Consider the following 24,135-nt stretch of genomic DNA (forward strand, 5'->3'; position numbering starts at 1 on the left):
TACTATTTCTCCAACACACAATGTACTTTCTGAAAGACAGGCCTCCGCTGCCTCTAGAATGAAGGTAGACTATAAATACATATTTTTAATTAGAAAGAAAAATAAACTACCATAGTACAAAAATTGAGCAGAAGGTGTGAAAAGTTTAGTGAAAAAAACAAATACAATTGGCCCAAAAACATATTAAAATGTTTCAACTCTAATATTTCTATAAATTAAAGTTAAAATAATAATGAGATTCCATTTTTTGACTAAACAGATTGGCAAAGATGAATAATTTCCAGTGGTTGGTGAGGATTTGGATAAAACTGTTATTCTTATGCATACCTCTCAAGGGTGTTAGTGATAAACCTTCCCTTTCTAGAAGGCAGTTTGACACTAAGGAAAGCCTTAATTAACATTTTACATATCCTTCAATCTTATTCATAAGACAAATACAAATTAAATCTACAAGGAGATACCATTTTTATCTTGTTGATGAAAAAAGATTAAGAAAAGAGTGATAATACTTTGCGTTAATGGGGAAATGAAGACTCATACATTGTTGATAACAGTGTAAATTGGTAGGACTTCTTTGGAGGGCAATTTGCAATATGTAGCCATAATTTAAACCCAAATTCTTTGATTCAGAACAGGTATATCCTACAGATATACTCCCTCTTCCTTGCTAAGATATTTATATATGGGTTATTCACTACAGTATTATTTTTCAGTAGGGTAAGATTGGAAACAAATGTCCTTCAGTATGGGAGTGATTGAATACATTTTGATACATCCAAATAATGCAGTCATTGAGGAAAATAAGGCTTCACCACTAACTCAGCTTTGTGGATCCCCAAGGGAGCCTATTTGTGGACTTCTGGCACTGACCCTTAGTTTCCTTTTCTGGCTTTTCTGTCAAATGTGAAAGGCTCCTTCATATTATCCATACTACACAAATAACTTCATTTACACACACATGTATATAAAATGTTGGGTATATTTTTTTGTACTACTTTTTTCAAAATGCAAAATTCTGACCACTTGAAATTAACTGTATTACCAAGATGAAGGAGGCATGCTAATAGTTCTTTTTATTTTATTTTATTGTGCTAAAATATACATAACATAAAGTGTACTATTTAAACCATTTTAAGTGTACAATTCAGTGGTATTAAGTACATTCACATTATTGTGTGACTATCACCACTACCTATCTTCAAAACTTTCTCGTTATCCCAAACTAACTCTGTACTTATTAAAGAGCGAATTCCCATTCCTCCTCTTCCCAGTCCATAGTAACCACTGTTTTAATTCCTATCCTATGAATTTGACTACCCTAGGTACTTCATGTAAATAGAATCATAATATTTGCCCTTTTGTTTCTGGTTTATTTCTCTTAGCATAACATCTTCAAGGTTCATTATTCATTTTTAGCATAGAAAATAAAAGAAAAATAAGACATGGGAATCTTTCCAAGATATTTTGAATGAAGAAAAGTCAACCATGTATATATTATGCTATCATTTATGTGAAAAAAAAGGAGGGACTTGGAAGGCATGGAGTAAGAAGGAGGCTTATTTTTCACTGTATATCCTTTTGTATGATCTGAATTTTGATCAACCTATGTATGTATGTATTTTCCATTAAATATTTTTTAATGCCCATACTCTTTGACATAGAATTTTGGACTGCCAGAAATTAATAGTAAGGAAATTACTGGACAAATTCTTCAAGATAACCAAAACCATTTCCTGAAGCATTATATGTAACAGTGGAAACTGGGAAACCAAAATAACATTTACCAATAGGACAATGATAAAATAAATTATGATATGTATATAAAATGGCAAGCTATGCAAGCCTCATAAATGACACTATAAATTTATGTATTTATTGAAATGAAAAAAGTCAGCTCTGTGGAGCTCTAGGTGCAACTCCCATGTCCAGTGCCCTCCACAGGCATTTCTTGTTGACTGTGGTGTGCAGTGTTCTCTTGCAGCTTAGGCAGACTGTCTCCCTTCAATTTCAGCAGATTTTATACCTAGGTAAAGGTGGAAATACATCAGAATAAGCAATAGTGATTGAGTTAACCAAGCACTTCCAGACATTAAACAAGGACAAATATATGAAATAAATAACTGCAACATTAACATTTTTATAAGCAGGCTACAGTAGGCCTATGACTGATGGGAGTGTGAGGAAAAAATGAGGAAGGGGGTGGGAGTTTAAGGAGGGTTAGAGATGGTGGAAAAGTGAGAATTTCAGAAGTACTTGAAAATAAAGGAAAGGGGTATGATAGGAAAGCCCTGGGTCAAGGGAGGACGCCTTCTAAGATGATTCCTAATTTGAATAACCAGGGAAAGGTAGAGTAAGGCTGTCATTAAATTTTACCCCAGGTTGGAGCATGGTCACAAGTCTGAATGGAGACTAATGCCTGTTTGTTCTCAACATAAACATAAATGTTTTCAGATTGAACTTTAAGGCTTGTTTGCTGAGAAGTAGATGCCTGAGGGATGCCCCACACAACTAGTATGGTTGGCAATCGGCTGATGAACCTCTTAGTTGCTTAAGTGAACAGGTTCTGTCCACTTGGCCCTCCTTCAATGAGTGCCACACCAAATGTAAACAACACTTCCTTGTTTTTGTTTGTTTTCTTGGTGCTGCCTCAACCAAATGATTAACTTAACTGCTTACTTATGGGTAATCATTTTAATTTTCATAATACAGTTGCATTTTTCTTAAATATATTCTATAAATCCAATTGCTACCTGATTTGAAAGTAAACGAATGGGTTTAAATTACAAAAGGATTGATCCTGAACCACTGGTTGAGGGAAGCTGTCCTATATTAGTTTCTGCTGACTTTCTATTGCTATAGAAAAATTTATGTGATGCTTGTTCAGAGTCTGGAGTTGGGCCAAAATGGAACAGAATGAATCTCTCAAGCCTCTTTCAGATGAAGGTGGAAGAGAATTCTATGATGGCTTGGATACAGCTGGAATGCTTCTTTCAAGTTAGTTCTCCTGTGACTTGTGCTTTCAGCAACATGAAGAGAAGTACTGGAGGAAGCAGAAATCCCCACCATGCAGAGGGTCAGAGTGAGAGCAAAGACTGCACAGGAATAAAATAGTATTTGCTTTAGCTGACAAATTGAAAGAGTCCAATCATCTCCCTCTCAAATAAAAATCCATACTGCTTTAGTTGTTTCCATCTCTTTATATTTGAAATAAAACTGAAACTTTAAAAACATAGCTTTTTGTGAATAGTTTGAATTTTTTAAATTAATAGAATGAGTTTATATTTAGACTTCTTCCCAAGCACTTTTGCATTTGTACAATGGGGAATGAATATACCTCATAATTTGGATGGATAAATCAGATAACATTTGTGGTACGGGCTAAAATGTGTCCCTCCGTAATTCATACATTGAAGCCCTAACTCTCAGTACCTCAGAAAGCCTGTGCAGAAAGACCATGGGAGGACACAGTGAGAAGACAGTGGTTTACAAGCCAAGGAGAGGCCTCAGAAGAAACCTTGATCTGAAACTTCTAGCCTCCAGAACTGTCAGACAATAAGTTGTGTTGCTTAAGCCACCCAGACTGTGATATTTTCTTTTGGCCGCCCTAGCAAACTAATGCAACATGTAAAACATTTAGCATGATGTTTGTACCATACCATATTAAGTCTCACTAATTGTCTCCAATTCAATAAGAGCTCTTGATATGGAAAATTATCTGTGCCAGCTTGGCTCCTTCATGTCACATGCAAGTCTTGTTAAAATTTAAAGTTTTCTGAACTTTAAGTGTGCTTTTATTTACTGAACAGAGGGCATGATTTTAATCTCTAATCTAGAAAGAACTGACTTGGTATATGGACTAGCAGAAACATAATTTATGAAATCCCCTCACTTGCAAATATTACCTACAGTTTGATCTTTTCCGACAATACTATTTTGCCTTATGAATTGTCTATGATGAAAAAATTTTGCTCATTGTATAAAATTTGGAAAATAAACAAAATTAAAAAAATAATTGCTAACAGAAATATCCAGAAATGACATCTAACATTTTATTTCCTTCCATTCTTTTCCTATGCAAAAAATTTAACATAGTTGAAACCATACAATCATGTATGCTTCTTTTTACATTTAATTTTGTATTAGAAGCATTTCCCTGTGTTATGCAAATGTTATATAAAAATAATTTTCATCAGTATAAGATTTCATCACATGGCTGTACCATAATTTGTTTAACCTCTCTAATTTTGAGCATTTGATTTCTCTGTTATAAATAGGGCTGTGATGAACATCTCTGTGAAAATGTTTTTGCCTTTTTCTCTTTATTTTTTCTGATTACAAAGTAATAGATGTTTATTGTAAAATATTCAAACATTATAGAAATGCATAATTTAGCACAGCATCTTTAAAACAAGTGGGTTGGGAAGTCAATATGCTTGGAAGCAACTGGCATTTTGATGTTTTACTCTTTATTATAAAAAATATGTGACAAAGAAAAGTAGTGAAAATAGTATCATGAATTATCATCACCTGTTTTTTTTTTCTTGGTTTCTATTCACTTTTTAAAATTTACATGGACTAAAATTCACTCCTTTTGGTGTATTACTACATGAGTTTAGATAAATACATATAGTTATATAACCACCACCACAATCAGGTGACATTCTATTACCACCCCGAAGAAAAACTTCCCTCATTCTACTCCTCTGTAGCCAACCCTTTCCCCACCCCAACTCCTGGAAAGCATTCATCTGCATTTGATTCCATTTTTTCCCCTTTTCCAGAATGTCATACAAATGGAATCATCAGGGCCAGGACTAAGGTGAAGCAAGTGATGTGCCTATGGAGCAAAATGTAAGGAGCCACCCACTCTCAGGTCTGACCCTGCAGCTGCACAACCCTGAGCACCAACCTTGTCTCATCCTACTCCTCGCCCTGGGAATCACATAGTATATAGCATTTTTAGTGTGGCTTCTTAATGACTTAATGTAATGCATTAGTGGGTCACCCAGGCTTTTGCTTTTAAGAATGGTCTATTCCTTTCTACTGCTGAGTATTATTCCATTGTAACCTACTTTTTAAAATTCACTAGTCAGTTCACAGACATTTAGGTTCTTTCCACTTTTTGGCTTTTATGAATAAAGCTGCTATGAACATTCTTGTGCAAGTCTTTATGTGGATGTATGTTCTCATTTATCTTGAGTATATGCCTAGGAGTAAGAGTGTTGGGTCATATGGTAAGTGTATACTTAACTTTGTGAGAAACGGCCAAGGTGTTTTCCATAGTGGCTGTGCCATTTGGTACTCCTGCCAGCAATATATGAGTTTCAATGGCTCTGTATCCTCACCAGAGCTTGATATTGCCAGCTTTTAAAAAAGTCATGCAGTAAGTGTGTCTATCACCTGGATTTAACAATGGTTAACATTTGTTAACCATCTATTTGAAGTATTTTTTCTATTTTTCTGTTTCTTTTATATACATATATATCTTAAAACATAGTTACTTTTCATTTTTTAATGATACAAATAATATATTTTTTATTTAAGAAGAATATTTGAGGTATTTTAAAGTAGGTTATCATGTCATGCCTTAAAAAACTTCAGTGTTTATAAGGATATTTCCCTACATAACCACAATATCATTATTACATCTAACAAAGAATTAACAATAGTTCCTTAATATCACCTAAAATCCAGTTATATTCAAATTTTCTCAGTTGTCGCTAAATGTCTTTAATGCACTCAGCATGAAAATATAAACTAGGATAAAAATGTTAGTGTGTTGCATAGTGAAAGGGTAAGCAGGTAAGCACTGCATCTTGAAAATTTGCTTTGTGTGTGCATATACTGGATTGTAAAAACTTTTTTTTTTACTGCAAGACATGGTCAAAAATTTGAAGATATTTGATGTCACAGGTGAAAGTATTGATAAAGTCAGAAACAAAAGCAAGATGTTCAATGGCACTATTTCTTGTCAACACTTTCCTGGGGGTCCCAGTCAATGAGAAGGAAAGAAAAATGTATAAATATTACAAAAGAAGAGACAAAACAAACTGTCCTTGTTTGCAGACAATATGATTTCTTTTCAGAAAATCTTAGAGAATGTATATAGCCAAAAAGCATTATTATTTTTTTGTAAAGTAATCACAAAAATTTAATTCACACTTGTTCAACTGTTTACATCCACATCTAAATCTTCTTCCACGTATAATTGATAGTTATCTATAGATTGGTGAGTGGTCAGGGTTGTATGGTTCTGTTCAACCTTACATGAAAATGAGAGACAGTATGTTTTTAGATATAATGCTCTAGCATTGTTTATTTCTCATTGTGTATTTTGTTTGTTTTCCTGTCATACTTTTCCCCATCCATTTTTGAACCTTTTGACTGAAGTATGCAAACAGAAAAATGCATAAGCCTAATGAAATTTCATAAACTGAACACACACAAGTGATGAGCAGTTAATCAGCAAAGAAAACACTGTTAGCACCTCAAAGCTCCCTTGTGTTCTTTTCAGTCACTACTCTCCCTTGTCCCCCAAATAATTAAAACAAATTTAACAAGAGATTTAAAGTACTGCCTATAAGTTAAATTATTGTAAACAACCATACTTTGACCATATTTGCTATAAAGCAAATAATCTTTTGTAATGCATGTAATTTGTTGTCTGTTACCACCTGAACTTTGATATATATTTGGTTTTGTTAAAGCTGAGCACATTTTAAAATATATTCAAATACCAGCCAAACTGGTATTACTTTTGATTTGATAGCTTGAATTATCTATGACACTGTTCACCTTCATTGGTGAAAGTAGCTAAATTATCTCTGTATATATAACATATTGTCCTTTATGCTTAATGATAACATGGCTAATAGAGAGAGAAATGTGGTTGATGGTTCACTGTATGACCAATCATCATTTTAGTGCTATGCATATGTGAACATTATCCTTCAGTTTATAACTGTAACAGTACAATTTGCTGGAAGTTGTGGATTTGTTGCTTCACCTTATGTCTATGCCAATGTCTGCTCAAACTTGCCTTGCTTCAAACTTTTCTTAAAAATTTTTTTGCCATCTTTTTTCATTTGCTTTAATTCCAGTCTTTGATCATGAGCTATTTGGGTGCCCTAAGGTCACTGGGGCCTTATGCATGTCCTAGGATTGACCTCTTGTATAGTTCTCCAAAACCAAATTTAATTATTTGCAGTGAGAAATATCACTGCCATGGTGAGTAGATACCATAAAACTGCAATTCTCAAAACCTATTGTGCATTAGATTCACCTGTTTGATAAAATTTTATAGCTCCTTTCATTTGCATTATATTTTTGTATCATGTGGTGTTTCATCTACTATATAATCTAGTAAATCTTAATGGGGCTCAGACTTCTGTGTGGAAAGCTACATGAAACTAGATTGGATTTTTGTTGTGGTCCCTCCATTTCCCTGTCTAGCCTAACATTTCCCAAGCACTCATGTTTCATCTCCTCCCCGCAACCCCTATTATTGTGGCTCACCCAAGCCTGTTATCTTCTGTTAGTGTTCATTGCGCTATTCCTTTTAGGTTTCTTTTCAGAGTGGAAATAATAATTTCTTTTTCTCATTTTTTCAGAACCCTACATGACTGGCTAATTCATAATAAGGTGTTACTGGGTGGTAATTGCTTAATATCATAACTCTCCAACTCCCTGTTTAGCCAAGGCTTTCCAGACTTTTATCCAAGCACTGCCTTAAATGGTTGTGATTAAGTACTTGGAAGGTTCAATACATGGTGTAAATCTGAGCAGGGTGGCCCCTTAGCCCACCCTGAAGCCATTTGAAGATCCTTATTGATTCTCTCTATTCATACAGCTGACTTTGTATATGATCAAGTGGCTAAATGACTCAGTGAAAATTCGTTGCTTGCTGAGATCTCATTGTTGATGATCTTCTCTGCCATTTTCTTATTTGGCTTAACGTGACTGCTCATGAAACCATATGTGATTACCAGAAGAGGGACAGGAAGAAGTCTCTGCTATAGAGAATGCTGAACACATCACCCTCTCTGTGAGTTCTACTGTGGTTTCATGGTGTCTGGATTCTTCAGCCAATTTGCAGCACAAAGACATACCAGTTTACTTGATTTTCTTTTCCATAGGTTCACTGGTGGCATGCTGGTATTCACTGAGTATATAGGTAGCAGGACTGAGTGATGGCTTTGGCTTCTGAGTAAAGGAAAATCTTGAGCTTTCCTGATGTAGCTGATGGATGATCTTGTTTCCCTGACCCTGATTTTTAATTTTAAATTTATTTTATTTGTTTGTCTAGAATAGGTAATACATTCACATAGTTCAAAAATAAAAATAATAATAAAGCTTACATTTAGAACTCCCATACCCATTTCTGTCCCCATCTACCCTATTCTTTCCACCCTCATAAGTAACCATTTTACTAGTTTCTTATATATCATTTCAGTGTTTCTTACCCAAAAGGTGGCATATTACTATACACTATTCTGCATCTTGCTTTCCTCACCTAAGTACATCCTTAAGATATATCAGTACTTACAGAGCTTCCTTATTTTTTCTTATAATTTCATATAGTATAGCATTCAATTATATGCTATAGCTTTAAAAATCTAACCCCCTATTGATAGACACTTCAGTTTTTTCCTGTCTTTTGCTATTATAAACAATGAGAAAATGTACATACATTATCCATAAAGTACAGGTATGTCTTATTGTGAATAAATTTGCAGAAATGTAACTGTTGGCTCAAAGGGTAAACTCATTAGATCCTTGTTCCACCTAGAGCTTAACCTGCTATATGGTGTGAGGAAGAGACTGAACTTTACCTTTTTCTATAGTATAGCTACCTGGTTGTCTCAATGCCCCTCATTTAAAAAATAAAGTCCGTCCTTACCGCAAATCAACTGATTTGATTTTGTGCTAATTTTTTACATATATATGGTTTTATGGTGGACTTTCTCTTTTGTCCCATTGGTCTGTCTACTCATGTTCCAGTGACTCAGTGTGTCCTTTTTTTAATTTTCCAAGTTTAGCTCAGCATGGTTTATTAGGGAGTTGCAGGTACCATAACAAGGAGACCTAACATCATACACAAGTAGTTTAACAAGACAGAAGTTGGTTTCTATTTTATGTTAACAGTATAGAGGTAAGTGGTACAGGGCTGGTAAGGAAGCTCTGCCATGTCTGAGTCCAAGGTGGCTGCTCCAGCTTTTGCCAACCCCTAGCCAACAGGAGGTGGAAAAGGGCAAGAGGAGAGCATGAACTTTCCTTTTTAGGGTTACAATGTGGAAACGGCTCACATCCATTACCAGAACTTCATCAGCTGGCCACTCCAAGCTGCAAGGGAGACCAGGAAATGTAGTCTCTTGCTGGATAGCCATCTGCCTGGCTAAAACTTAGGAGTTCTATTAGTAAACAGGGGGAAATGGTTTCTCCTACAGTAGTGGCCTGATGGCTAAGGACTCCTATGTTGAAGGTATAGGGGCATAGTAACCTAAAGAATGGCATAAATTCTTCCCTCCAGGGAACTAGTACAAAGATGTCTATGGTTCATATAGGCTTTACCTCCCTACCTTTGCAAGTTAATTTTGGTGTTTTTTTTTCCCCCTTAGAATCATATTTACTGTTTGTTAGAGCTCCTCTCTCTCTCTTCCACCCCCCTGTATGTGTTCTCATATGTGGGTTTTTTTGTTTTTTGTTTTTGCTCATTCTTTTCTCATTGCTTTACTCACATGTCCTTGGCGATATCAATCTTTTACTGAGGCAACCCTTGGGGCTTGTTAATTAACTGGCAAAAAGAGGCCTCCCAGAGAACAGAAATAAGAACCTGTTTATTCTGAACTTTCTACATCCCCTTCCTTTGTATCGCACCTGAATGTGATAAAGAATGGCTAGCTTAAATGGCCCAAATAAGTGATTCTTTTACATTTGCAGAAGATGAAGTTTGCATATGAAATGAGATCTGGGTTATAGATACTGCAAAGCTAAAGGATAGGGACAAAACCAAAAAGGAAAGATCCTAAAGCCTTAGGGAGACCATATTCCCTAAAATGGGAAACTTTAGAGAGTGAAAAGAGGCACTAAAGTAATTCAGTATATATGAAATATTTACCTACTGTTGACAAATAGCTTTATTATATTGGCAGAGTATAAAACAGTTCTATTAAAAACTAATCTCAAAAATAAAATCCTTCCTGAAGATAAAAACAACATATATCACTGCACATCAATGCAAAAAACACATACTACGTTGATTACCTGAACATTACTTTAATCAGTTTTTAGCCACACCTATTTCTAACACCATATTACCAGTATTTTTCTGAAAATGTATTTTTTTCAATATGGTCTTAATGTTTTAAATTTTTTCATAAAATTGCCTGTAATCTGTTTCACAGTTGCATTTTATGGTTGATACATTTGAAATTGTAGACATTTTCAATTGATTCTTCTCTATAGATCACAATGTTTTTAATTGAGAAAATAATCTCCACAGAAGAAAGAAATTTTACTAAATGGAAGACATTCTCAATACTAATCTTTTTTTTAGAAATGTACATACATTTCAGCTCAAATATATTCACAGCTTCTGTCTTTTTGCCTCCATTCAGAGTACCTCTCCTTGACTAATGTTATTTGAGATAAAACTTGTCCAATAAGTTATCTCTATTTTTAATTCCTTTGACTGTCTTGACAAACTTACATACTGCAAAATTTTAGGATGTCTCAATTTCATTCTATTATGGAGCAGAATATCAATTTACCTAATTAAAAATAGAATCCCCATCAAAAGATTTTCCCTACAAGTTGAGATATCTCTAAGTACTGTTACATAATTTCAAAATCAAATGTACACCATGAAGGCTTTCTCAGTCTCCAACCTTCCTTGACTCTTTCTACAAGTGTATGTAGTAGCTCTTGGTGTTATAGGTTGGTATATTAGTTTTCTATTGCTGTGTAACAAATTTAACAGCTTAAAGCAACACTCATTAATTATCACAGTCTCTGTAAGTCAGGAATCTGGGCACATTTTGGCTGGGTAATCTGCTCAAAGTTCACCAGGCTACAATCTAGGTATTAGCCAGGGTGACAGTCTCATCAGAGGTTCAACTAAGGAAAGATCCACTTTGCTCAGAAGTGATGCAGATGCACAGACTTAATCTCCTTACAATTTTAAGACTGAAGTTCTTGTCTTTTGCTGGCTTTTTACCAAGGTCCTCTCTCAGGTCCTAGAGACCACTCATAGTTCTTTGCCATGGGACCCTCTCCATAGTCCCTTTCATAACATGGCAGTTTCCTTCAAAGACAGCAAGGGAGTCTTTCTAGTGCACACTAGCAAGAGGGAGTCTTATATCTACATTGTAATTTCATCATAGGAGTGACATCCCATCAGCTTCACCATATTCCATTGGTTAGAAGCAAGTCACAGGCCCCACTCATTCAAGGGGAGAGATTATACAAAGATGTGAATACCAGAGGGTGAAGATCATGGGAGCCACCTTAGAATTCTTCCCAAGGTTCCCTGGGAAACAAACTCTGAGTTTGAGATTTGTCTGTAGGTGGATTACTGGGGTTGCTTTGGGGAACAACACCTGTAAAGGAGTGAGGAAATCAGGACTGGGTAGGGAGGGAGAAGCTGCAATAGAGGCCTCAACCAATGTCACAGACAATCTGAACCTGAGATGTTTCTTCAGAAATGTCCTGGGACAAGGCAAAGAAACTAGGCCTTCATTGAGCAATCACTGCACGTGGAATGCTCCTGAGAAGGGGGCATGACTTTAGGCAAGGCAGCTCCCTTCAACACAGAAAATTTCTGAGGAAAGACTCAGTTGTGAGCTGTCAGTAAGCAATATTCCTAGCAGCTAGGAATGAGTGCCTCAGTTCTGGGGGGACGGCAGGTGGGGCGGAATCTTGAGTGACATGCCACATCGCCACTACACTTGGTTAACTACAAAATCTCCTTAATCAGTGCATATATTTCCCAAGTACTATGAACAAAATTTAGTTGAGTTTATAACAACAAAAGTACTCCAAGGGTTCGAAATTGTACTGGCAGGTAGGTCAACAAGAGAGGGCTACTCAGCAAAAGTGGTGGTATTGATCTATAATGTTAAGGGTGGGTGAAGGTGATAGAGTTTGGTGGATGAGAACTATTTCGTATCTTTTAATAGCATGCAAAAGATCATGGGGGTCCAGGTTAAGACATTAAATCCCCAAAGCCAAAGATACATTTCAGTAAAATGGAATAAAAGCAAGAGCAGGATGAACTTTAATAGGGAAAAAAATCTAAAATCCTGTCTCTAAAGTTTAAAAATTATTTGTATAAATGAATGAAAGAGTTGCTATGTCTAAACAGCAGCTCATGTGAAAAATATCTGAGGGGTTTAATTTGCCACAGGTTTACCTCTATCGCATGACTGAGAAAAATGATAATGCAATCTTAAGCTGAGTTAATAGAAGTCTAGGTTACTATAAATAACAGTTTTAGCATAGCCTATGCTAACTAGACCTCAGCTGTGCCCAGTTCAAGGCACAGTATATTATAACTCATATACAGAAAAGTGCCTGAATCACAAATACACACCTCAGTGAATTTTCAAAAAGTGAACACACCCATATAACTGCTAGAGTGACCAACTGTCCAGTTTCCCTAGGAGTGTCCTGGTTTTAGCACTGAAAGACTTGCATCCTGGGAAATCCCTCTGTTCTGGATAAACTAGATGATTGGTTACCCTAACCCACCCAGATTAAGGAATAGAACATTATCAGCACCCTAGAAGCCTTTCTATGGATTGTCACTCACTACCCACTCCTCCTCCCCAAAGGAAGCCACTATCCTAACTTCTAACACCAGAGATTATTTTGAGGTGCTGTATTTTAATATAGGCCCTACATAAAGGGCAGAGGTTAAATCCTCATGGCTCATGGGCTGAATTCAGCTGGCAGACGTTCTGTTTGAGTCATGCAATACCAGCCTTAGAGCTTTTTCTTTTTTTCACGTACTTTATTTGGGGGACAGTGCTATGAGTTTTAACACATGTATAGATTCATGTAACCCTTTCCACATTCAGGATACAGAATAGTTCGATTGCCACAAAAACCTTCCTATACACGAGAAATTGATACAACATTGTAAACTGACATATATACTCCAGTAAAAAAAAAAAATCTTCCTTGGTATCTCGTTTGTAGTTACATATTCCCCGGGCTCCTAGTCCTTGGCAACCAATGATCTGATCTCCATCTCTCTAGTTTTGCCTTTTCCAGAATGTCCTACATTTGGAATCTTACACACTATGTAATTCTTTTTTTAAATAACTCTTAAGTGTGCCTTATTTCATTCAGCGTGATACCCTTGAGGTCAATGCAAGTGGTTGCTTGTATCAATAGTTCATCCCTTTGTATTGCTGAGCAGTATTTCATTGTATGAACATATTTCAGTTTTCTTATCCATTCAAGGACTTCTGGGTTGTTTCCAATTTTTAGCAATTATGAATAGAGCTGCTATAAACATGTGTGTACAGGTTTTTGTATGAAAATAAATCTTCATTTCTCGAGGGTGAATACCTAGAAGTGAGATTGTTGGGTCATATGGTAAGTATAGGTTTAATTTTATAAGAAACTGCCAAGCTGTTTTCCAGACTGGCTGTATCATTTTTGCATTTCTACTGGCAATTCAGGAGAATTCTAGTGGCCCTGCATCTTTGTCAACACTTGGTTTTATTATTTTTATATTTATTTTAGTCATCTTAATAGGTATAAAGTTGCATCTCATTGTGGTTTAAATTTGCATTTCCCTAATGGCAAACGATGCCGAACATTTTATCATGTGTTTGTCACCTGTATATGCTCTTTAGGGAAGTGTCTAAGTCCTTTGCCCATTTAAAAAAAATTGAGTTTGCTTTCTTACCATCGAGTTTTGAGAGTTCTTTATATATTTTGTATACAAGGCAACAGTGACTGCAACAAATGGCTTCTCATTGCTCTTCGGATAAAAATCACATCTTTGTCATGGTTATAAGCCCAAGGATCTAGTCTGTCCTTACCTTGCCTCATCAGTGTAATTTTAGACCTCTCTTCCTTCCACTCAATTTTCCAGCCAACACTGGACTTTTTGCATTGACTCAGGCTCTTTCCCATTTAAGATCTTTGCATCTCTGATGCTGCTTCAGATCTGTAGTGGATAAAGCTTCCTGATCTATTTGAGCTTCAATGTTCTCATCTGTAAAATAGAGATTATAATAGTTACCTACTTCACAAAACTATAGTGAGGAGGAAATGAGTCATGTATGTTCAGCCCTTAGCACAGTGTCTGGCAAACAGTAAGAGCTCAATAATTGGGAAGTAGTGTTAAATTTAGGCTGTCAGATTGTATGCTTGTTTTGCTTTCCTTGCTGACGCATTGCTATTCTATCTTATCCAGAAGGAATTGCTTCCCACTACCACAATAACCCAGATGTAGTGAAATAAGAGCTAAATATATGCAGAACTGATCATGGAGGAGCCAAGAAGGTCTACCTGGGCCTCAAATGCAGACTCAGCTGGAAGTAAGTCCATGGAGATTTCCCAAATATACCCTGACAGGATTGAAAGAGACTAATGTTTATCTTATAACTTTGAACTTGTATCTCATTATCAGACACATTTGTGTCTCAATACCAATACACTATGAATTAATACTTCCTATATCTTATCTGGACTGGAGTGCCATGTGGGAAATTTTTATGTTTGTGACTCAAATTACTTCATTCTAGCCAAGCATGCTGGACGTCGATTGCCTAGCTCTGAGCAACGGCATGTGTATAGTTAAGTATATGGACTCTACTACATCTTGACTGCCTAGGTTTGAATCCCCACTTAACAAGATCTGAAACCCTAAGCAAGTCACTAATCCTCTTTGTGCATCAGTTACTTCATCTGTAAAATGATGATGAGTTTTGTAAGCATTAATTAATATATGAAAAATGCTCTATGTATCTGTCATTAGCATTGTGTCGTAACCAGCTGTGTGTCGTAACCAGCATTGTGTCGTAACCAATTACATTGTATTTTTTATTACAAAAAAGGTGAGGAGAGAAGGGGGAACCAGAGCCTTTCCAGCTTCTTAGAGGTCTCAATTCTTAAAAGCCACTTAGCAGTCTTACGTAGAATTCCATTTTGGGGAACCAGGAAAACAGACGTTTCCAAAAGAGGGTGCAATTTGCACCTATCCTGATAGGGCTGCCGGGAATTCCATTGGGTGCGGGGTGGCGCTTTTCCCCAGGCCACTGCGGGTTTGCGCGGCGCTGCAGCTGCTCTGGGCGCGGCGGCAGGGACCCGGGGGTGGCCTCGGGTTCCTGATTCGCCCCACATTCGCCCCCAATTCGCCCCACGGCGCCACCCCGCTCCCTCCCGTCCCCCGCCCCGACCTGCGGGCTCGGCGGCCCCACCCCTCGCTCCCACCTCTAGTCTCGAAGGTACCCAGCGGCTCTCTGCGTGCCGGACGTGACAAATGGAAGCCGCACGTCCCACCAGTGCCCTTGCAGACAGACAGCGCCTCGGAGCAATAACAACGCTCAGGCGCCTTTGGATGGCGTCCAATAGCTGTTGCCTTGCGCGGCGAGCCGGGTGCGGCTGCCGGGAAGGGGCGGGGCGAGGGGCGGGGCGGCGGAGCCCGCGAGGCTCTCGGCATTTTCCACGCGTTTGGATCGCGAGTCGGTCGTCGTCTCTCCCGCAGTCTGAGCTCCCGGCCTCTCGCCGCCGCTGAATTGCCAAGATGTCTCTTTCCAACAAGCTGACTCTCGACAAGCTGGACGTCAAGGGGAAGCGAGTTGTGATGAGGTAATTCTCTACATCTGTCCACGCGCCTTCGGGGCTTTGCCGCAGCCTCTCCAGCCGGGGCCGACTTGCTTTCCCTCCTGCCCCAAGTTGCCTTTAGTCCTCTTCTCGGCCCTTTGGGACCTGGCCCTACAGAGCGAGGCTGCCTACCATTGTGGCTTAAGTTTTGCCCGGGTGTAATGGTTTCTAACCTCATTTTTCCCAACCCGGAAAGCGAGCCGTAGTTGCCCTTTGCGGGGGTGGATCCACCCAGGAAGGGCTCAGATTGCCGGCACCCATTTTGCTCTCTTTTCCTATTCCTGAAAGGAATTTTTGTCGTCTCCAGCTCCCAGTTGGCGAGGTGGCACCTGATGCTTAGCCTGAAGATCCTTAGGCCCCAGGGAAGGGACCTTGAAAGGTCATTTGGTTAGTATCCCTTCCCCCACCACCCTAGACCATCCTAGACAAATGAGAAGCGGTCCACATTTCGAAGGTCCCTACACAAAAGGACATGTTTCCCAGAGACTGTTGATTTCGATGTTCAGGAGTAGAACCCCTTAAAACATTGAGGGTGAGAGGATGGGGTGCGGTGGGGCGCATGGAAGGACCCGCCGAAGAGCTTATGTAACAGGCCTCTGCCGCTCTGCCTTGTCTTTGGACTACAGGCCGAGGGGGTTTGCATCAGGATTGTGACACATACTGGGTAATGCTAGATCAGGGTGTGGCTGCTCATTCTTGCTGTTCTCCAACCTTACCCCCACAGGTGGCTAGAGAAGCAGGATATTGGAAATGAGGAAGGCTCCCTATGCACTTTGGGATCTCTTACTGCAAACATGTGGATCCCTGGTCACTTACCAACATGGATTCTTCCTTATTTGCCAAAATTACTAGCATAATGTATGGAGCTTTTTGTAACGTGTGGTACATTTGTGCATGCTGGGAGCAAAGTGCAGGAATTCAGTTAGGTATGTAACTGATGGAATTGACTTCATATACTTTGACAAATCCAAGTGTGGTGCTTTTGGGGGTGCCATAAGGCCTTACACTGATAGTGTTGTGCAGTCTTGTCCTTTTAGGGAAGTGGTTAATTGATGGGCAGGCTTGTGAATGATGTGATCCAGCCCCTTTCCCAATTTGGGCTGGTTCAAGTGAGGGGAACTTTTGGATATTAACAGACACAGAAAGCAGTAGGGGATTTCCCTTTACCTAAGGCTTAAATATATGAAGGCACTCTGAATTGGTGAACTGTATGGGCAGCCTAAAATTTCATGTAGCCCTCCCCTTCCCTGTAATTTCATTATGGCCACTGTTAGTTTGCTAGTGGCTTTCTCTGCCTTGCTATGGAAGTAATTAGAAGAACGCAATAGCTTATGGTCATGAAAAACACCTTGTGTCCACATTTACCTAAATGACCTAGTCCTTTGCAACCTGGACAAAGTAGGATTCACAGTCATCCTAGTATTAGATAAGGGTCCTTTCTATCCCTAAGATGCTCTTAAAGAAAGAGGTTGAAAACTCTATGAAAAACAGGGTAAGTAGATATTGGCATGCAACTAGATCTTGGGTTTTAATTGTTTCCTCCTATCTTCACTGTGCTCAAGGATGACCTTTACAGATGCAAGCACCAGCTGAAAGACAAGGGGTGGAGCATCATGTTGGTCACTTTCTACAATTGCAGTCTTGGGCTTTATCTCTTCTCTTCCCAGGGAAACCAGCTTGAGGAATTATCTGGGGTGGCCAGGATTGAGACTAGAGGAGGTGCTTATCTTTTCTCCCTCTGGGCTGAATATGAAATATGTTTCTGCCCAAGGGCTCAAAGTTTCATTTAACACAGATTAACCCTGAGCCCTGAAGTGATTGGCTAGTTCTGTTTTGCTGATGGAAAATGACCTGTCCAAGGTCACTAAACTAGCAAGTTGGTGGCAGAGCCAGGACTAGAATTTGGGTCTCTTTGTCTGTCAACCAGATCCTCTAAAATTATTGGACATAGTGTACAAAGACAGGTTACTTTTTTAAAATTCTTACTGATATCGAGAACTTCATTTTTTGGATATGAGACTGTTTTCTATTTCTTAAAGCCCCTTTCAAAGCATATATATATATTTTGGAGGGTGAGGTAATTAGGTTTATTTATTTATACTTAGAGGAGGTACTGGGGATTGAACCCACGACCTTGTGCATGCTAAGCATGTGCTCTGCCACTGAGCTATACCCTCCACAACAAGGATAGATTAAAATAGACCTTTTGTCTACTGAAGGTTGCAATCAGTAGTTTTCCCTTGTAATCTGGATAAATTCTACTTATTTGGACTGAGGACAGGAAGTTGCTTTTCCCCCCTGATTATTAATGTATCTCTTGAAAAGAGAGTCACCCTGTAGGACTGCTTTCTGGAAGAGTAGGCAGCCATGCATTGTCAGCTCAAATTTCTTTTTGTTTCAGTGCCTTTATTTGGTGGTTGCTGGCAGTGTTCCGGAAGTGGGGCCTACTGAGTGGTGGCTGCTTCTCTTGCCTCCTGTCTTTGTCTTGTAAAAGGGAGCTCAGTTGTTTGCTGAGTCTTCAGGCCCCTGTTCTGAATTGCCAAGGGAAATTGACTGATTTGTTGAGGGAACTTTAGATAGCCAGAAATCTCTTACTGGATTGTTACCAGGTTCTACCTCAGTTTTTTAGGACTCCAGTTGACTTTACAGCCCTTTGAATAAATTTCCAGCTTAATTTTGCGATATCATTTCCTTTCCTCCTCTCATAGGCTGCCAGTCATACTGCTTTGCTAGCTTGTGAAACACTTCCCTTTTGCTTGCTCCCTCCCCCCATTTTTTTAAACCTCACTGTTTTTCTTTAACTTGTTGTAACTTGTTAAGCAACAGCCTTGGTGTAGTGGAAAAAGAAACGGAGAGAAAAAACAGCAGGGGAGAAAAAATGTAAGAGAGCCGTAATACCCCAATTTCCCAGTCATAGACAGTGAAGTGAGGGTGGGAATGGTTCCTCTGAGAGCTTTTAATGGAACTGGGCCTGGACGCCTGAGATTTCAGGTGATAGTCACTTTATATTCTTATTACAACTAAATTGATATTTTAAAGATTTATTTTGAAATAATTATATATATTCACAGGAATTTGCAAATAGTGTAGAGAGGTCCTGTGTTTACCTGGTTTCCCCCACTGGATACATCTTACATAGAGTACAATATCAAGATTAGGAGGTCGACATTGGAGTAAAGTGTTTAATTCTTTGCTGCTTCATCACGTGTGTATATTTGTGTAAGTCCCACCACAATCAAGCTACAAAACTTGTTTGAGCACTACCACGATCTCCCACATTCTACTACTTTAGAGTCGTGGCCCCCCCCCTCCATTCCTAACCCCTGGTAACTACTAATCTGGCCTCCATTTCTAAAATTTTGTTTGAAAAGTGTTATATAAGTGGAATTACACAGTATATAACCTTTTGGGATGGAATTTTTTTCATAGTGCGCTTGAGATTTATCCATGTTGTTGTGTGTCAATAGTTCATACCTTGTATTGCTGAGTAGTATTCTATGGTATGGATATTCCACAGTTTGTTTAGTCCTTCACTCATTGAAAGACATCTGGGTTGTTTCCAGTTTTGGGCTATTTCAAAAAAAAGCTTCTGTGAATGTTGAGCTCTTGGACATAAGTCTTGGTATGGACATAAATGCTGTCATTTCTTTTTGGTAAACACCTAGGAGTGGAATTGCCGGGTCATATGCTTAACCCTTTGAGGAATTTGCAGATTGTTTTTCAAAGCAGCCACATCATTTTACATTCCTACCAGCAGTATATGAGTGATCAGTTTCTCTGCATCCTCAACAGCATTTCGTGTCATTATTTTTATTTCAGCCATTCTGATTGGTGTGTAAGTGATATCTGACTTTGTGCCTGAGGCTAAGCTCAGGGTTGTTTAAGGGAAGCAGAAAAGGAAGGGTGCAGATTTTACATAGAATGGAATAAGTGGAATGTGTAGACAAGAGTAGTTTGGTGGAGTCCTCAGAGGGGAGAATCAGAGCTCTTGTTGAGAGTCTAGGAGATGGTGAGGGAGGGTAATCCATAAGCAATGAGAAGAGAGTACAAGTCCAGTTCTCATCTGTAAGCTATGCCATGGCAGCTTGGATAGATGAGACAGACTCTTGAGTGTTTGCAAGGAAATTCCTCTCAGTGAGGGCTTGGGGATAGGGAGCAGTATTGCAAGGGGTGGCTTGTGCTCAGTCCCTTCCCATTAGCCTGTTTGAATATGGGCCTTGTAGGAAGCTGTAGAGGGTGAGGGGAATGACCCATGGTAATGGGATACTCTGTCCTTTTTGGAATGCACTTTAAGGTTGGCAAAGGACTTGTTCAGGATATTTAAAGAAGATGCTTAGAATCAGAATCAAGGAGCCTGAAATTAAGTAGAGTATTTCTTCAGAGGCATACTGCCTTTATTTTTTTAAGATTTTAATTGAAAAGTTTGAATATAGAATTACTTCCTCAACCCCTCTTTGGGAATGGCTGCTTTTTGGTGAGGTAGAATAGAGTACAGGCCTAGGTCATATAGGAAATTGGTTGTCTTCTTAGTAGGTCTAGGATTTTGTAATCATCTGCCAAGCCTTAGCCGTAGAGAGGAAGGACTAGTAATGGGTCTTTATGGTCAAACACAGCAGCAGCCTTCTTGACTAGGTCATGCCTTCACCATAGTCCCTTAGTGCATGATGTTAACTCTTTTTAGTAATGGTTGATCTGCCTTTTAAATCACAGACTCAGGTTTGGAGAAGCATTAACATGTATAATGATAGCTCTACCACTTTCATGGTACTCTTCTAAGCACTTTACAAATCATTAACACATTTAATTGTCACAATAACTGTGTGGTAGATACTATCATTCCCATTCTATAGATGAGAAAGTAATCACTTAAAAAGGATCTTGGCAGGCAAAACTTAGACCTTATAAATAGCTACCTCACGTTGTTTTTAGTCATACTGAAGTAGAATGAGGTTCCAAGGAGTTCAGAAGGGGGAAGGAATGATCAGTTCTTAAAAATGGTAAAGCAACAATCCCTTGGGTAAGAAGGGAAACTGCAGTAAATTATTTGCTTGTGCCATCTGGATCACTTCTCTTCTAATTGTCCGTTTGTCAGATGGGCAGGGTCACACGTTCCGTCCTCTCTTCTCAGGCTTTTAGAAAGAGGCTATCTTATTTTCATTGTCTATGTTTTGCTTGAAGGATACTGTGTGAACTTAGTCTTGGACACTGAGTTTCTTTCTGGTCCCAAGGCCCCAGGCTTTTTCCAAAAAAGAATGATATTCTCTTGATGTGTTTTATTTTTCCAGTTAATTTTTTTTCTTTTGAGTAATGTTAGCTTCACTAGGACCTAGAAATAATATCAAAGGAATCAGAATCGAGATGTGTTCCTTATAACCCCTCACCCTTCCAGCTGTCACTGTTATAAAATACTATCATGTTAGGCTCACATAGAAATCTTTTTAGATGGAACTGGCTTTAGCTTCCCAGGTCTTCAGGGCTAGTTTCTGTGGTTTTAAGTTAGGTTTTATATTTTATTTAAAAAAATTTCTCTTTTAAAGTATGAGATACACACCTAAAAGGGCACAAATCATAAGCTCAAAGAATTATCACAAAAGGAACACACATTTGTGCAATCACCCATGTCAAGAAAGACTATTACAAGAACCCCAGAAGCTCCCTCTGGTGTCCTATCCCAGTCACTACTCCCACCCTCCTCCCCATGGCTAACCATTGTCTTCTTATACTGCTGTTTAGATATGTTTAAGGTCACTTTTGAACTTCCAGCTTATTTAACTGGTTCACTAAAAGTACCTCTTTTAATCTTTGAGGAGACAATAAGTTGATCATTGTTCTGAACCCGATACTTTGTTTCTTTTTCAGAGTGGACTTCAATGTTCCTATGAAGAACAACCAGATAACGAACAACCAGAGGTAAAGTCCCTGCTAAGCCTTGAGATTGGTTTAAGATGTACATAGGTGTGAGTATATAGGATGAAGTGGTTTTCTTTTCTTATTGTAGAACTATGGCAATTTAAGGCATATAATCTTGGTTTTCAGCCAACCCATCATCTGGTCTGCTTTCTTATGAGCACTTAGAAATTGAAAAAAAAATCATCTTAAAATGATTTCCCTCTCCCCATCTTTTTTAAATTTGAAGAATTTGGGGTTATATACTTTTAAAGAATATCAAAGTTTGAGATTACTTGGCTTCCCTTTCTAAAAATGAAGAACTGTGCAAGAGAAGGATTTTTTAATACTAAATAATAATTAAAACTACACTCACATGTAGTTTTACATGCTCGGTAGCCTTGATAAAATCAGTTTTTGAGAATTTTGATTTAAGGGAAAAACTTTACAAATAATATTTTCAGTCAGTTTATGCTGCTCCAAAAGTCTTGGCTCCTATATATAGAAGCAAAAATTTTAGATGATAATACTGATCTTGCTTTTGACTAGATTGTAAAAGAAAGTTTTTATTTTAAATTTTAAATGAAGGATTTGACCTGGAAGGGTGCTTTCCAGTCTAGACCAGTGCTTTCTAATAGAAATATAATATGAGCCACGCGTAATTTTAAAATTTTCTAGTTGCCACATTTAAAAAGTAAAAACAGATGAACTTAATTTTAATAATATATTTTATTTAATCTAGTAAACCCCAAATAATCATTTCAATATGTACTCAATAAAATTAATCAAAGCAACATTTAACTTTTTTGGTATTAAGTATTTGAGATCCAGCACGTATCTTACACTTATAGCACATACCAATTTGGACTAGTCACATTTCCAGTATTCAAGAGGTACATGTGGCTAATGGCGACCATATTGGACAGTGCAGGTGTAGACTCAGAACATTTTCAGATATTGGCCCCAAAATAGAGCTTGACATTTTGCTAATAAGCACATTCCTGCTGCACCATAGTGGAAGGTCTTTGTACAAGGCAGTTCTGATCCTTCTTGATTTTCACTATTTTCTGCAGCACACAGAGACGATTGGAAATATACATATCAAGGTATTTTATGTATAAAGAACAGAAGTAGGTCTGAGTAGATCTTTTCATTTTCAGAGATCCATGGAGTTGATTAACAAAATGAAGCATTAGAAATAATAGAACTTGCCAATAAGGGATAGCCCTGAAGGTTAATTTGATTTCACTGGGCAAAAGTTATACCTAGTAAAGTTTTCTTCTTTATTTGATATAAATGAGTTTGTACATCTGCCAAATAGCATCAGATGTTTTAGAATGTAACTTGGCTTTTCATTATTCCATTCTCTACTGAAATATCACCTTATCAGAGAGACTTTTCCTTGGCCACCATACACCACCATTGTCCAATAATTCTTGTCCCTCTAACTTGCTTTATTGCTTTATTTTCTCCACAGCTCTTAATCACCATCTGAGATATATATATGTAAATAAAATCTCAAATGTATATATTTGCTTATCATTTATTGTCTCTCCCTTCGTTAGCACTTCACTTCTATGACAAGAGACTATTTTATTTACTTTTGTATTCTCAGAATCTAGAAGAATAGCTGGCACAAAAGAAGCATTTGATAAATATTTATTGAATAAATAAATGATTTTCTTATCCATTTTAGTTTTTTAAAGACTGGCAAGAATAGAAATTAGTATTGGGTTTGTAACAAAAATTTGAAATATTTGAAGGTAGATTAATAATTTTTAGGTTAAACTATAATTTAGTAAATGTGATGCATTATGCAAAGCACATTCTACGTAATGCATTTATTTTTTCCTACATAAAAAAGTGACTTAGAGTGTATAATGGGTGCAGAAAAGGTACATATTTTTCAGTTTTCCCCAGATTTCCTTTAATGGTTTTAAGATTTGGGAATTTTATATTTCTTCCACAGTCAAACAGGGTGTTTCAGGGGTTCCTAAGACTACCCACACGTTTGGTGATGATGCACTAGAAGGACTCACAGGACTCAGCATATAGTTCTCACTGCTAAAGTTTATTACAGTGAAAAGATGCATAACAGTATCAGCAAGGGGAAGAGACACGGACAGAGTCTGGAGAAATTCCTACGTGGGCTTACAGTGCTCTCTCCCTCTCATGAGGGGACAAACCAAGTGTGCTCCTTTCTCCAGCAGTGAAGAATGCAGTGAAGAATGCAGTGATTGTGTGCAATGTTTCTGTCCAGAGAAGCCCTTTAGAGACTCAGCCCCTAAGATTTTTACTGGGAGCTGGTCACGTAGGTACCCTCTGCCTAGCAGCTACCAAAATTCCAGACTCCTAGAGGGAAGCAGGTGTTAAGCATAACTCACCTTGTTTGTACAGTCTAGGAACAGT

The 24,135-nt window shown here is 38.0% G+C and overlaps 2 protein-coding genes across 2 annotated transcripts in view; one reads left to right on the plus strand and one right to left on the minus strand.

The window, feature by feature from the left end:
• LOC123615575 (uncharacterized) lies at nucleotides 1-16,018 on the minus strand. Its single transcript, XM_074358980.1, has 3 exons — nucleotides 15,448-16,018; nucleotides 14,052-14,227; nucleotides 1-2,023 (listed from the first exon to the last, which is right to left on the minus strand). The coding sequence occupies exons 1-2, from the start codon at nucleotides 16,016-16,018 to the stop codon at nucleotides 14,130-14,132; spliced, it is 669 nt and encodes a 222-aa protein (XP_074215081.1). The 3' UTR covers nucleotides 1-2,023; nucleotides 14,052-14,129.
• The window catches only part of PGK1 (phosphoglycerate kinase 1), a 19,636-nt gene continuing 11,145 nt past the window's right edge, over nucleotides 15,645-24,135 (plus strand). Inside the window, exons 1-2 of the mRNA XM_010950593.3 lie at nucleotides 15,645-15,825; nucleotides 21,700-21,750. Coding sequence (XP_010948895.2) covers nucleotides 15,761-15,825; nucleotides 21,700-21,750 — 116 coding nt within the window. The 5' untranslated portion in view covers nucleotides 15,645-15,760. The remainder of the gene's footprint in view (nucleotides 15,826-21,699; nucleotides 21,751-24,135) is intronic.

This window comes from Camelus bactrianus, chromosome X, assembly GCF_048773025.1.
Source record: "Camelus bactrianus isolate YW-2024 breed Bactrian camel chromosome X, ASM4877302v1, whole genome shotgun sequence".
Lineage (NCBI taxonomy): Eukaryota > Metazoa > Chordata > Mammalia > Artiodactyla > Camelidae > Camelus > Camelus bactrianus.